The following is a 12720-nucleotide window of genomic DNA, read 5'->3' as shown; positions in this document are numbered from 1 at the left end:
GACCCTTCAGGAAATGGTTATCACAGGAGAGCCCAACTTTAAAAGTATGGATGGAAATTACAATGGACATTTACAAAATGGAGAAGATAACAGCATCTGTTAATCGTAAGTTGGAACAATTTTATTCATATTGGAAAAATGATTTAACTACATAACACATCATAGGTCTGATTTTATTCTCACAAGTCAATGAATATGTTGTAAAAAAAGATCACTCCCTACTCTGTACAGAGTTTTCTTCTTTCAATTGTTCTTTCTTTCCTCTCCTTTTCTATAAGTGTATACCTCAGATAAATAGTATGTGGAGATTTGTGACAAATATGATTATATGATATATATGTACAGTATCTGAAATACATCTTATGGAAATGTTTGTTTGATGATGAAATTCAATAAAAAATAAATTACAAAAAAAAACAGCTACTTGAAGCCACAGGTGAGAGCCGAGTGTCCAATGGGAACCAAAGATAACATTCAAGCTGATAACTTAAAAACAATTTGTCATTCTGATTTTGGGTGCCCTACCCGAGTATTTGTTAAAGTCTGAGAGATTTGTTAAAAGTCAGACGATCGTTGGCTTGGGGAAACAGTAAACATGAAGCCAGCTGGCAGATGATAGTTTGAAGAATATACTTTTCACTCATCTATTAATAGATAGTAGTGTAGGAAGGCTTTGATCTCTATATTCCTGATAGTATGCTATACTTCACTGAACATGCTCTCCACCTCTACAGGCAGTATATGGAGCTGGTCACCACCTGCTGTCAAGAAAAATGCAGCATTGTTCTGCAAGCACAGATTGGAGAGCACAACAGGGAAAATATCCTCCCAACACCTGCAAAGCAACATCCATAGAACAAGGTATGGTGCACTGCAGCTTCATGATTCTGTTGCACTTTCATAATTGGGTTTTCTTTCTCCAGGCAGCCCTTTGTAAACTACGTTATGCCAGCAATCATAACATTGCCTGAGCTTTTCTAAAAGCTATAAAATTATTGATCGACCAAAATGGTCAAAAATTCATAGTTATAGAGCTTGGAAACAGATCCTTTGGCCCAGCTGACCAAGGTGCCCCATTTGTCAGTGTTTACCCCAAAACCTTCTGAACCTTTCCAATATATATACCTGCTTAACTGTCTTTTACAAGCTGCTATTGTACCTGCCTGAATCATTTTCTCTGGCAGCTGATTCCACATAGATACCACATTTTGTGTAAAGTTGCCTGTCAAGTTGCACTTAAATCTTTCCCTCTCTCCTTAAATCTGTGCCCTCTAGTTCTTGATAGTTCAACTCTGGGGGAAAAAAAACAAGTGCATTCACCCTATGCCGCTCATTGATTTTACACACCTCTATAACATCACCTCAAGCCTCCATAATGACAACCTGAATTTCTTGTTTTGTTCATTAGTTATATCCCTAACTAACATTTGATGTGCTTCACCCAGAGATCATTCCTCAAATCAATTATAATTCTAAGTTAAATTTCTGGATGTTTCCTGTATATGTTATTGGGATAAAATATGACATTTCTGTCTATAAGAGCCTGACTTTTGCCCACGAAAGTGAAGCTTGAATGTACAGCCCATTTCATAATAATGCCTTTCTGTAAAAGAACATGAGGCATACTACTAATACTGCGTTATGTAACATATCAAAATAGGCTGCCTCATGTACAGTTGCTCTATCACTGTACATCACACAATTATTGCAAAAATATTTAATTAAACATAATAAATTTCACACCTTCATCCACAAAATTGAGTTTCAACAGTTTGATCTTTACTATAAATTTATTATCAGCTACACAGGTTAATTTTGCATTAACTGTTATATAGAAAATAGAATATTACAGCACATCATTATACACAAACCTTTTAACCTCTTCTAGGGTCAATAAGAAATATAACTAAATTGTATTTATTTATTTTGACAGTTAAACTCTTACTATCTGATTTGAAAACTAACTGCCTGTTTAGATGCATCTAATTATACTGAGATTATGAAGTGATACATGTTCACAAAAGTCATATGTGAATTCTTTTATTTTTTTAACTGGCAAGAAAGTAGAATTGCTCATTAGGTATCTGTGCTTTAGGGTCATATTGGTAAGTTAAATTCTAAATTAATCCAACCTCTTGACAGTTAGCCAAACTAAACACAGGCATTGTCTTCTCAGGCCATCAACTAATGTGAAGAATGAAAGTTGTGTCTCAACTCCTTGAAGAATATTCTTGTCAAGATATCAATCTCAATATCTTCATATTACTAAGAGCCACCTGGGTGCTATCATGTGTGTTTTCTTCTGCTTCCATGCAGGCAGCACTTCCTCACGTCTTCAAAACGTACCTGTTTAACACTATTAAATTATATATGTATACAGTTGGGGGGGGCGAGGCAAAAGGGGTCGCCATTTCCTTGTCATAAAAACTGAACTTTACCCTCAGCACCATACGACAAATATACAAATATGCTGATCTCTGCAACGTTAAATTGTAAATTACTGTATCTTTTGTTTAGAAATTTGCTACATTACTTAATACCACATTAAAGCCCAATTTCTTGCCAGTTCTGATCTGTAAAGTCATATTTATTTCTATACCTTACATATATACTCTACCTACACTTCCTCTTTCACCTATTATCATACAACCCTCAGGCTCCTAAACCAGTGTGGATAGCTTCTTGCCTCATAGCTGAACTGACTCCACAATCTATAGACTGAATTTCAAGCACTTTACAACTTATGTTCTCAATATTATTTTTTTTATTATTTGCATGATTTTTCTTCATTTGCTCATTGGCTGTTTGTCAGCCTTTGTTTATGTAAACTTATTCATAAATTCTATTTGTATTTCTTTATTTTCCTATAAATGCATGCAAGAAAATGAATCTCGATGTAGTATATACTGTACTGTAGACATACTCTGATAATATATTAACTTTTGAATTCAACCATAGCTAGAAATGAACATATTTATGTTAACTTACTGTTTTTTTTATTTCTCTTGGAATTATATTTCTCTTAGGTAATGCAGTTACAATTCTTGCATAATGCTCACTATAAAGTTCTCTATTAGAAATTTGAAATTATTGCTTTGCCATACCAGTTCACAACAAGGCCTCCAGAAGCTGAACAGCTAGATATGGTTATTAATCCTTTGCTTGATGATTGTGTACTCTCCAACCTCATAAAGGCTGATTTCTCCTTTCTCCATCCATCCACAAAAGACAGATGGGTATTGTTATGAAACCACACCTACCTTCAATACTTCTGTGCTTCCTTTGAGGGAAAAAAAGTCCTCATTCGCAGCTTGCTCACAGGAAAGTTAGTGACTAGTATTGGATAGCAGCTTTGACAATTCATGAACATCAGTTATCTGCAGTTTAGCATTACAACAAAATTCACATTGGAGAAAGCACTGTGCTAAAATGAATTCTTAAAAGTGAAATAAAAAACAGTACAAAGAAATGTAACTCTTACAAGAAAAAATTGAAATGAATGAGCCATTTAATTTAATTGTGCTCAAAAACATGTTTCATATTAAGTAGCATATAACACTATTCATTTGGTTACAACCTATCATCAATCTCTTGCAAACTGTAATAATTCATATACACTAACACACCTTAGTTTAAAACTTCTGGATAAATATATTGCTTTGAACATAACTTTCCTCTAACTGGAAATAGCATCTGATTTATATTTGATATTGTTTGTTGCTTACCACTGCCCATACTTTGCTTCTTCTTCAGGCAACACTTTCTCAATCTTTACTTTCACAGCTAATTGTCCCTGGTCTAAGTTGTCTTTGATTTGCTTTGAAGACCAGTTTTCAGTCATCTTATCTACAAAGCAAAATGAAATAAGGCTTAGTTAGTCTTAAAAATTGCATTCATTATGAAACTGGTGTTTTGTGCTAGGAATCATGAAAGGGCACTTCACTGGGCCCAGCAACTGTTTTCAGAACAGATACAAATGATTTAAAGCATCCAATCAAGTATTTGCCAGTGGTTGAGATTTAGCAAACAGACAAGTGCATGGTTTGGAAATGAAGTTACAAACAAAAGGTTAAAATAAATGGCACAAATCACATATTGAAAATTCCCCATTCTTGACAATAAACAGTTACTTGTGGAATGTGTTGAATTAGTAATAAAAGAGAAATGTATTGTTTTTGAATAGAAAGTTTTATGTTTACAAACCTCTCATCTCATTTGCTCTTATTCACTCACAGACTGTGTCACATAATAGTTCAAACCTGTTGCTACAAAATAAAATGGTGAAGCTATCACCATCAGTCAGTATTAACTAAGGACTAAATTCAGGCCACCACATACACATACTTAAGTGCAGAAATCAGCAACCAACCGTCTTGGTTTTATTTAGGAACTTCATTATATGCTGTAATTATACAGTTATAAAAGACATGGAAGGAAATATTGCACTATTTGCATGACAGATACCCACACAAGAAACAGGTTTATTCTAATCTTAATATTAAACTAGTGCAGTAAACCTTAATAATTGTCAAATAACCGAAGATACTGAAAACTAAATTTTAACAAATACAGTACAGTCGGCCCTCCTTATCCGCGAGTTCCGCATGCGCAAATTCAACCAGCTGCGAATCGAGAAAACCCAGAAGTGCTCTTCCAGCACTTGCTGTTCCAGCATGTACAGACTATTTTTCTTGTCATTATTCCCTAAACAATGCAGTATAACAACTATTTTACATAGCATTTATATTGTATTAGGCATTATAAGTAATCTAGAGATGATTTAAACAGAAGGATGTGCGTAGGTTATCTTGGATCGGGATCGAAAAAAACGGAAGTTCTCTTACTAAGTAAGTTGGAACAGGTACATCCGGTATTATTTAGCGTCAGTTAGTCAAACACTTGTTTTAGTATATATTTTACCTTTCTATGCATATAAAATACTTAAGAAACGTATGTTTCAGCGCTGGGCTCAGAAACAGAAGTTCCTGAGTTCGATCCAGTGACAGGACACTCCTGAGTGCGCTCTCCATCCGTGCCGGGTTGATGTGGATGATCAAAAACCCAAAACCCAATAATTAAACCACTGCATTGCTTAGTAATAATTGTAGCTTTAATCAGGCAGAGCCTTTCTCATTTTATCCTTTAAAATTGTTCCGATCGTTGATCAACTGTAGCTTAACGCTTTTCCAATGACCAATGGCATTTCACCTCTTTCTGATCGCTTTATTATTTCCACTTCATTTTCAATCATGATCGTGATTATTTTCGTGAACAGAAACACTGCGGATTCAGAGCTCTACCACCGGGTCCTAATGCCCTAATGCCCACCGCATTGAGACAAGTTAAATAAGGTCCAGGGTTCCGCTGGGTCCTAAGGTCCACCGCACTGAGACAGGTTGAACAAGGAACTTGAGCATCTGCGTTTTTTGGTATCCACGAGGGGTCCTGGATCCAATCCCTCACAGATAAGGAGGGCCAACTGTATTATCTCATTAGTCTTAATTTTATTAAATGATTATTTTTAAAAGCTTTATTTCCTCTCACCCCTCTCTCAACTCTATCTGACTGGAGAAGATCTGCAGTTGACTGTCCTGTTCATGCAGATCCCAAAATCCCCTGTTGAAGCCACTGAGTAGAAGTGATATTTTATTACAGGTATATTCTAAAATAAAAATCCATAGAAAGTCAGCGAAGTCTGATATCATTTGTTCAGTGCTGACTACAAATTCTGGACTACTATGCACAGACAGTGACAAGCAATCTTGGACCTGTGTCATTCTATAAGACAACATAGGGTAGTCAAAACCAAAAGGAAGACCTATGGTCTGGTTGATTAGAAAAGTGATAAATAGTATCAAACTATCTTCCTTTGTCAAACTATCTTCATTTAAGAAATAGCACACAATTGTGCAAAGATGAGTAGAGGTCAGGATAGAGAATTCGAAAAGATTAATAAGGAAGGAAAGATTACAATACAAGATAAAGATAACCAGAAACATCAGAACAGATAGAAAGGGTTTCCATATTTACTAACAGTGTGAGATGTATAGAAAATGAGTTGAGGGAATCAATGCTAGGAAACAAAGAAATGGCAGATGAATCAAACAGACATTCGGCATCAGTCTTCATTGTAAGGGATGCAAATGACTTCCCAGAAATAGCTCTACATCAAGAATTGATAGGGGGAGAGAAACAGAAAACTAACACATTCTATGCTGATTCCCTTTTATCTAGTACCATCACTAGGGTCTTTAAAAAAAGTGGCTGCTGAGATGATTGACACTTTGGTTTTAATTTCCACAATTCCATGAAACTTTAACTCCATTGCAAAATAACAAATGGAACTCCTTTGTTCCAAAGTAGAAGAAAACAGAAAGCAGGAAATTCCAGGTTGGTTAGCTGAATATCTGTTACAAGGAAAACGCTTGAGCTAAGATTAAACACTATGTGGCAGGACATTTAGAAAAATTCATGGTAACCAGGCAGGAAAGATGGTTTATATAAAAGTGAAATCGCATTTAACTGATTTATTGGAGTAATGTAAATGAAACTATTGATGTATTATACTTAAGATTACCAGAAGGCATTTGAAATACTACATGAAGGTGGAGCAGCCTCGAGCTGTTGTCACAGTCTCAGAGACCTGGGTGCAAAACTTCACGTGCTATCCACGTGGAGTTTGTATGTTCAAAACTAGATTCAATATCACCAGCATATGTAGTGAAATGTGTTAACTTTAAGGCAACAGTACAATGAAACACATGATAAATAAATAGAGAAAAAAATTGAGTTACATTAAGCCTATATATGTCTATTAAATAGTTGAGTTAAAATAAGTAGTGCAAAAATACAGAAAAAAAGTAGTGAGGTAGTGTTCATTGATCCAATGTCCATTTAGAAATCGGATGGCAGAGGGGAAAAAGCTGTTCCTGAATTGCTGAGTGTGTGCCTTCGAGTTTCTGTACTCCTTCCCGATGGTAACAGTGTGGAGAGGATCCGTAATGATAGACGCTGCCTTCCTAAGGCACCACTCCTTGAAGATGTTTTGGATACTACAGAGGCTAGCACCCATGATGGAGCTGACTAATTTTACAGGTTTCTGCAACATTTTTCAATCTTGTACAATAGCCCCTCCCGTACTAGACGGTGATGCAGCCAGTCAGAATGTTCTCCACAGTACATTTATAGAAGTTAAGGCGTTAACATTTAAGAAGTTAAGACAAACCAAATCTCCTCAAACTCCTAATGAAATATAGCCACTGTCTTGCCTTCTTTATGGCAGCATCAATAGGTTGCATCTACGTTAGGTCCTCATTGATACTGACACCCAGGAACTTGAAATTGCTCACTATCTCCACTTCCAATCCCTCTATGAGGATTGGTTTATGTTCCCTTGTCTTACCCTTTCTGAAATCCATAATCAGCTCTGTGGTTTTGCTGATGTTGAGTGCAAGGTTGTGGCTGCAACACCACTCAACTAACTGCTATATCTCGCTCCCGTACATCCTTTTGTCAGCATCTGAGACTCTGCCAACAATGGTTGTATCATCAGCAAATTTATAGATGGCATTTAAGCTATACCTGGCTACATAATCATGGGTATAGACAGAGTAGAGCAGTAGGCTAAGCACACATCCCTGTGGAGCGTCAGTGTTAACTGTCAGCAAGGTGGAGATGTTATTTCCAAAACGTACAGATTGCAGTCTTCGAGTTAAGAAGTCGAGGATCCAGTTACAGAGGGAGGTACAGAGGCCTAGGTTCTGTAGCTTTTCAATCAGGACTGTGGGAATGATGGTGTTAAATGCTGAGCTATAGTCCATAAACAGCATCCTGACATAGGTATTTGCATTGTCCAGGTGATCCAAGGCTGCGTGAAGAGCCATTGAGATCGCATCTGCTGTAGACCTATTGTGGCAATAGGCAAATTGCAGTGGGTCTAGATCCTTCCTGAGACAGGTGTTGATTCTGGCTAACTCCTCACCATAGATGTGAGCGCCACTAGATAGTCGTTGAGGCAGCTCACACTGCTCTTCTTGGGCACTGGCAAAATTGTTGCCCTTTTTAAGCAGGTGGGAACTTCTGACTGTAGCAGTGAGAGATTGAAAATGCTTTTGCATACTCCCACCAGTTGGTTGGCACAGTTTTTCAGAGTCTTACCAGGTACTCCATCAGGTCCTGCTACCTTGTGAGGGTACACGCTCTTGAAAGCCGAGACAGAGATCGCAGGGACATTGGATACTGCAGGGATCCTCATAGCTGTGGTTTTATTGTCCCTTTCAGAGTGAGCATAAAAGGCATTGAGCTCCAGGTGCTCCAGTTTAATCTCATATCTTAAACTGGTAGGTCGGATACTATAAATTATCCTAAATACATAAGTGAGAGATTTAACCTGGGGATAATGGCAATGATATGGGGAGGATCAAAATGGGATTAATGTAGGATCAGTGAAAATAGGTTATTGATAATCGGCCCACAGTCACCGAGTCAAAGGCCCACTTTTGTACTTAATCTCTTTTAGAGAAAAGGTTATTGGGGAAAATAAAAGCCCATGGTATAGGATCCAGCATTGTGAACTGAAACTTAGATAGCAAACAAGAAGCACAGAGCAGGAAAAAATAACAAATGGTATGCCACAGGGATAAGAGTTGAGGCCTTGACTTTTCACACTATACCAACTGATCCAGAAATCGGCACCAATGGGATAGGAAAGAAATTGCAAAGCTGACATAATAAGAGGCTACAGATAGGTTCACTCAAGGGACAGAAGTCCGGCAAATAGAATATAATGTGGAAAAGTATGAAATTCCCCTTTTGGAAGAACATTTTTTTTGAATTCAAGGATTTTTCCTAAATGGCAAGAGATCACAGAACTCTCAGATCTCAGACCCAAATATTGGGTCCTACAGCATTACACACAAAAGGCTACAATCCAGGTAAAGCAAATACTTAAAACAATCTAACAGATTGGAAGCCAGGGAGGAGATGTTTCAGTAATGCAAAGTATGAGACCTAACCTGGAGCACTATGAATGTTCTGAGAATTTTGACTAAGCTAATACCTGAAATGAACAGATTGTCCGAGGAGGAAAATTTACACAGACTAGCTTGCAACCACTGGAGTTTAGAGGAATAGGAATTAAAACGATGATATTTACAGTACGACCCTGAGGAATTTTAACAGATTGTTGTGAAGTGCAAGTTTTAATTTGTAGTACTGTTTAAAATAAGACCACAAAAGACAGTGTGCTATTTGTTTTCTCTGAAAAAGTTATGAACCTTTAGAAATCCCTTTCTGTGGTATATGATGGTGGTATAGACAGATAAACAAGGGACAGAAAAATTAGAGAATATGGAAACGCAGAGTTGAAGTTTGAATCAGATTATATGCAATTGAATTTAAGCAGGCCTACATTGATCATTCCTGCTCCTAACTTGCAGACACGCTGGATATTCATTCAAATTGCTCCTAATGCACAATTAACAACACACGATCACAGATTAACAACATTAAAATAAACGTTTTGTTAAGAAATATAATTAATTTGAGAAACAATCGTAAGAATTATGTGTGAGATATAGTCAGACCCAATTCTCTTGTGAGGATTTATATGTGAGGAAAGCTGAACTCTCCAGGAAATGAAAAGTGTATAAACTGCTTGCAGACAACAATGAAATTCAAAACTGAACCCATACTATCTGCTACACAATTTTCTGTATCACAAATCCTTAGCAATGCACACAACAGGCTGGAGGAACTTAGCAGGTCAAGTAGAATCTATGAAAATGAATAAATGGTTGATGTTTTAGGCGAGACACTTCATCAGGTCTCAGGCCTGAGAGTGGCCACATCGTGGCAGAAGTGGAAGCTATGGACCGAAACGTTGGAATGGGAGTGAGAAAAGGAATCAAAATGGCATTCCACCAGGAAATTCTGCTTTTGGCAGGGACATTGCAGTTCCCCAATTGATGTCAGGTCTCCCCAATATACAGAAGGCCACAGCGGAAGCACCCGACACCAAAACACCAAAATAAAAAAGTAGTGGGAGGGGATGGAAGAATAGCCAAAAGGTGATAGATGAAGTCAGATGGGGGGAAAGGTAAACAGCTGGAGAAGGAGGAATCTGATAGGACAGGAGAGTGGACCAGGGGAGAAAGGGAAAAAGGAGCCGCACCAGGGGGAGGTGATAGGTAGGTGAGGGGAAGAGGTAAGAGGCCAGAATGGGAAATGGAAGAAAAGGGAAGAGGAAAAAAAAGAGAAAAAAATTACCAGAAGGAGAAATTGATGTTAATGCTATCATGTTAGAGGCTACCTACATGGAATATGAAATGATATTCCTCCACCTTGAGAGTGGCCTCATCGTGGCAGGAGAGGAAGCCATGGACCAATATATTGGAATGGGAGTGTGGAAAAGAATCAAAATGGTCATCCACTAGGAAATTCTGCTTTTGGCAGATGGAGCAGAGGTGCTTCACAAAGCAGTTCCCCAATTTATGTCAGGTCTCACCAATATACAGAAGGCCACATCGGGAGCACCAAACACAATAGACAACCCAACAGATTCGCAGGTGAAGTGTTGCCTCACTTGGAAGGACTGTTTGGGGCCCTGAATGGAGGTGAGGGAGGAGGTGAATGGGCAGGTTTAGCATTTCTCTCACTTGCAGGGAGATACGCCCGGACAGAGGTTAGTGGGTAGGGATAAATAGACAAATCCTTGACAGAAGCCGACAAAATTTATTATTTCTTTCATATTTTCAGTTCATTTTGTTATTTTGTTCTTCTCAGATAAGTTCTGCAAGAGCAATTTTTTAGTCATTATTTCAAAATATTAGTAGTGATTTTTAAATTCTTTTACCCAAGCTGCTGTAACACAGACACTTTGTATGCCTAAGCCAAGAGCAAATTGTTGGCTATCGGTCAGAAGCCTGTGATCACTGGTTGCAGGTGGGAGTGTCAGTAGGCAAAGAGTCTAATGCAACACACACAAAATGCTGGAGGAACTCAGCCGGTCAGGCAGCATCTATGGACAAGAGTAAACATTAACTATGATGCTGTCAGAGGCAGAGGCGCACCAAAAATTTCCAGACAACTGTCTTCACAGGAGGGTTAAACTGCATGATCTACAAAGACCAGGTTGTGCCCTCTCCAGTATTTACTACTCAAGTAAGGTCACAAAAACAGATCATTAAATTTCTCCATACAGGCTCTTGAGCCTACACATTTTTCTCCAAATTATACTTTATTCACACAACCCTGCACCTTGGTGGCAATCTGCAATATTCATGTGGACAACTCCTTGCATTGCAAGACCTAGTAATTACAAGTAATTACGTCAGTGCTCATCTTGGTACAAGTTCCTGGGAACAGCCTGCAGAGCAGAGTCCTGTGTTACACACTGCCTGGGATGAACATCAATAAAGGCTAATGCATCCTTTCCTAGACCTTCTTAGCAATTAAACAATCCATATGGAGCTGGATAATGATCTCATGTGCACTGCAGCTACCTTGAGGTCCCCATGCATTAGGACCGAGACTCTGGCTATGCATGAAGTTCCTGTCAGGGTTGGTATTACTCTCACCAGCCAAGCAAGGTCTTGAGTACACAATCACTGGCATACCTCTTGCATTACAACATCTCACTTTTAAAAGATCCTGCAAAATTTAAGTTATTTTAATTTATATTAATTGATATCTTTTGGTTTTCAATTTATATTTAGTGCTTTGTCTAAACTGCAATACTGCAGTTCCCACAGTATCAGAACGGCTTGAATCATCTGCCCCGGTCCACTTCTGAGCTTGCCATCTGCCCACCCAATCCCAGACTTTTGCTGCAGCAGAGCCAGAAACCACTGGAGCTACCAAATGCAGTGCACCATGGATGTGTGTGTACAGGTTTACCCCACCATCCGAAAGTGGAGTGTTCCTATGAAACGGTTCCTAAGCTGGAATGTCGTAAAGCGAAGAAGCAATTACCATTAACTTATATGGGAAAAGTTTGTGAACGTTCGCAGACCCAAACATAACCTACCAAATCATGCCAAATAACACATAAAAACTAAAATAACAGTAACATATAGTAAAAGCAGGAATGATATGAAAAATACACAGCCTATATAAAGTAGAAATAATGTATGTACAGTGTAGTATCACTTACCGGAATTGGGGAAGACAGCGCCAAGCACACTGATGATGGTGTGTTAGGCTGAGTCGTCGGAGGTTGGGGTGGTGCAGTGGACCCCCAACCTCCAAGGTCACTGACTGATACATTGCGGCGAAACATTCAGGGGTACAGCGGTAGCCGGGACGCACCCGGCACATCTTTAAGAAAAAAGCCGAAATAAACAAGCTAATTATTTAGGTGCCGCCCGGCACGCAAATGACGGCCCAGATCAGAGGCGACGCAATCAGCAATCGCCTCTGATCTGGGCGGACATTTACGTGCCGGGCAGCACCTAATTAGTTAGCTTGTCTATTTCGGCTTTTTTCTTAAAAGATGTGCTGGGTGCCTCCCGGCTACCGCTGCATTCTCCGCGAATTGGTATTTGTCCGCAGCCGGGGGGTTGGGGTGGTGGAACATTGGGGTGTCATCTCGTCGTCTGTTTCCATCAGGGCAGGCAGGTCATCTTCTTCTATGTCTGCCTACCTTGATGTCAAAGGTCGAGGTTCGTTATCTGCTGTGGCTGATGTGGAAGGCTTGCTTGACTGCTTAGCCTCGCGCATTTT

The 12720-nt window shown here is 38.8% G+C and overlaps 1 protein-coding gene across 3 annotated transcripts in view; it reads right to left on the bottom strand.

Moving 5' to 3' along the window:
* Positions 1 to 12720, bottom strand: part of prdm11 (PR domain containing 11) — a 117122-nt gene that overhangs the window by 94461 nt on the left and 9941 nt on the right. For all 3 annotated transcript variants that reach the window (XM_063062223.1, XM_063062225.1, XM_063062224.1), the window contains exon 2: positions 3726 to 3846. In XM_063062223.1, the coding sequence (XP_062918293.1) occupies positions 3726 to 3841 (116 nt within the window). In that variant the 5' untranslated portion in view covers positions 3842 to 3846. The remainder of the gene's footprint in view (positions 1 to 3725; positions 3847 to 12720) is intronic.

The sequence above is a fragment of the Mobula hypostoma genome, chromosome 11 (assembly GCF_963921235.1).
Source record: "Mobula hypostoma chromosome 11, sMobHyp1.1, whole genome shotgun sequence".
In the NCBI taxonomy this organism is placed as follows: Eukaryota; Metazoa; Chordata; class Chondrichthyes; order Myliobatiformes; family Myliobatidae; genus Mobula; species Mobula hypostoma.
This window is presented reverse-complemented; position numbering and strand designations above follow the sequence as displayed.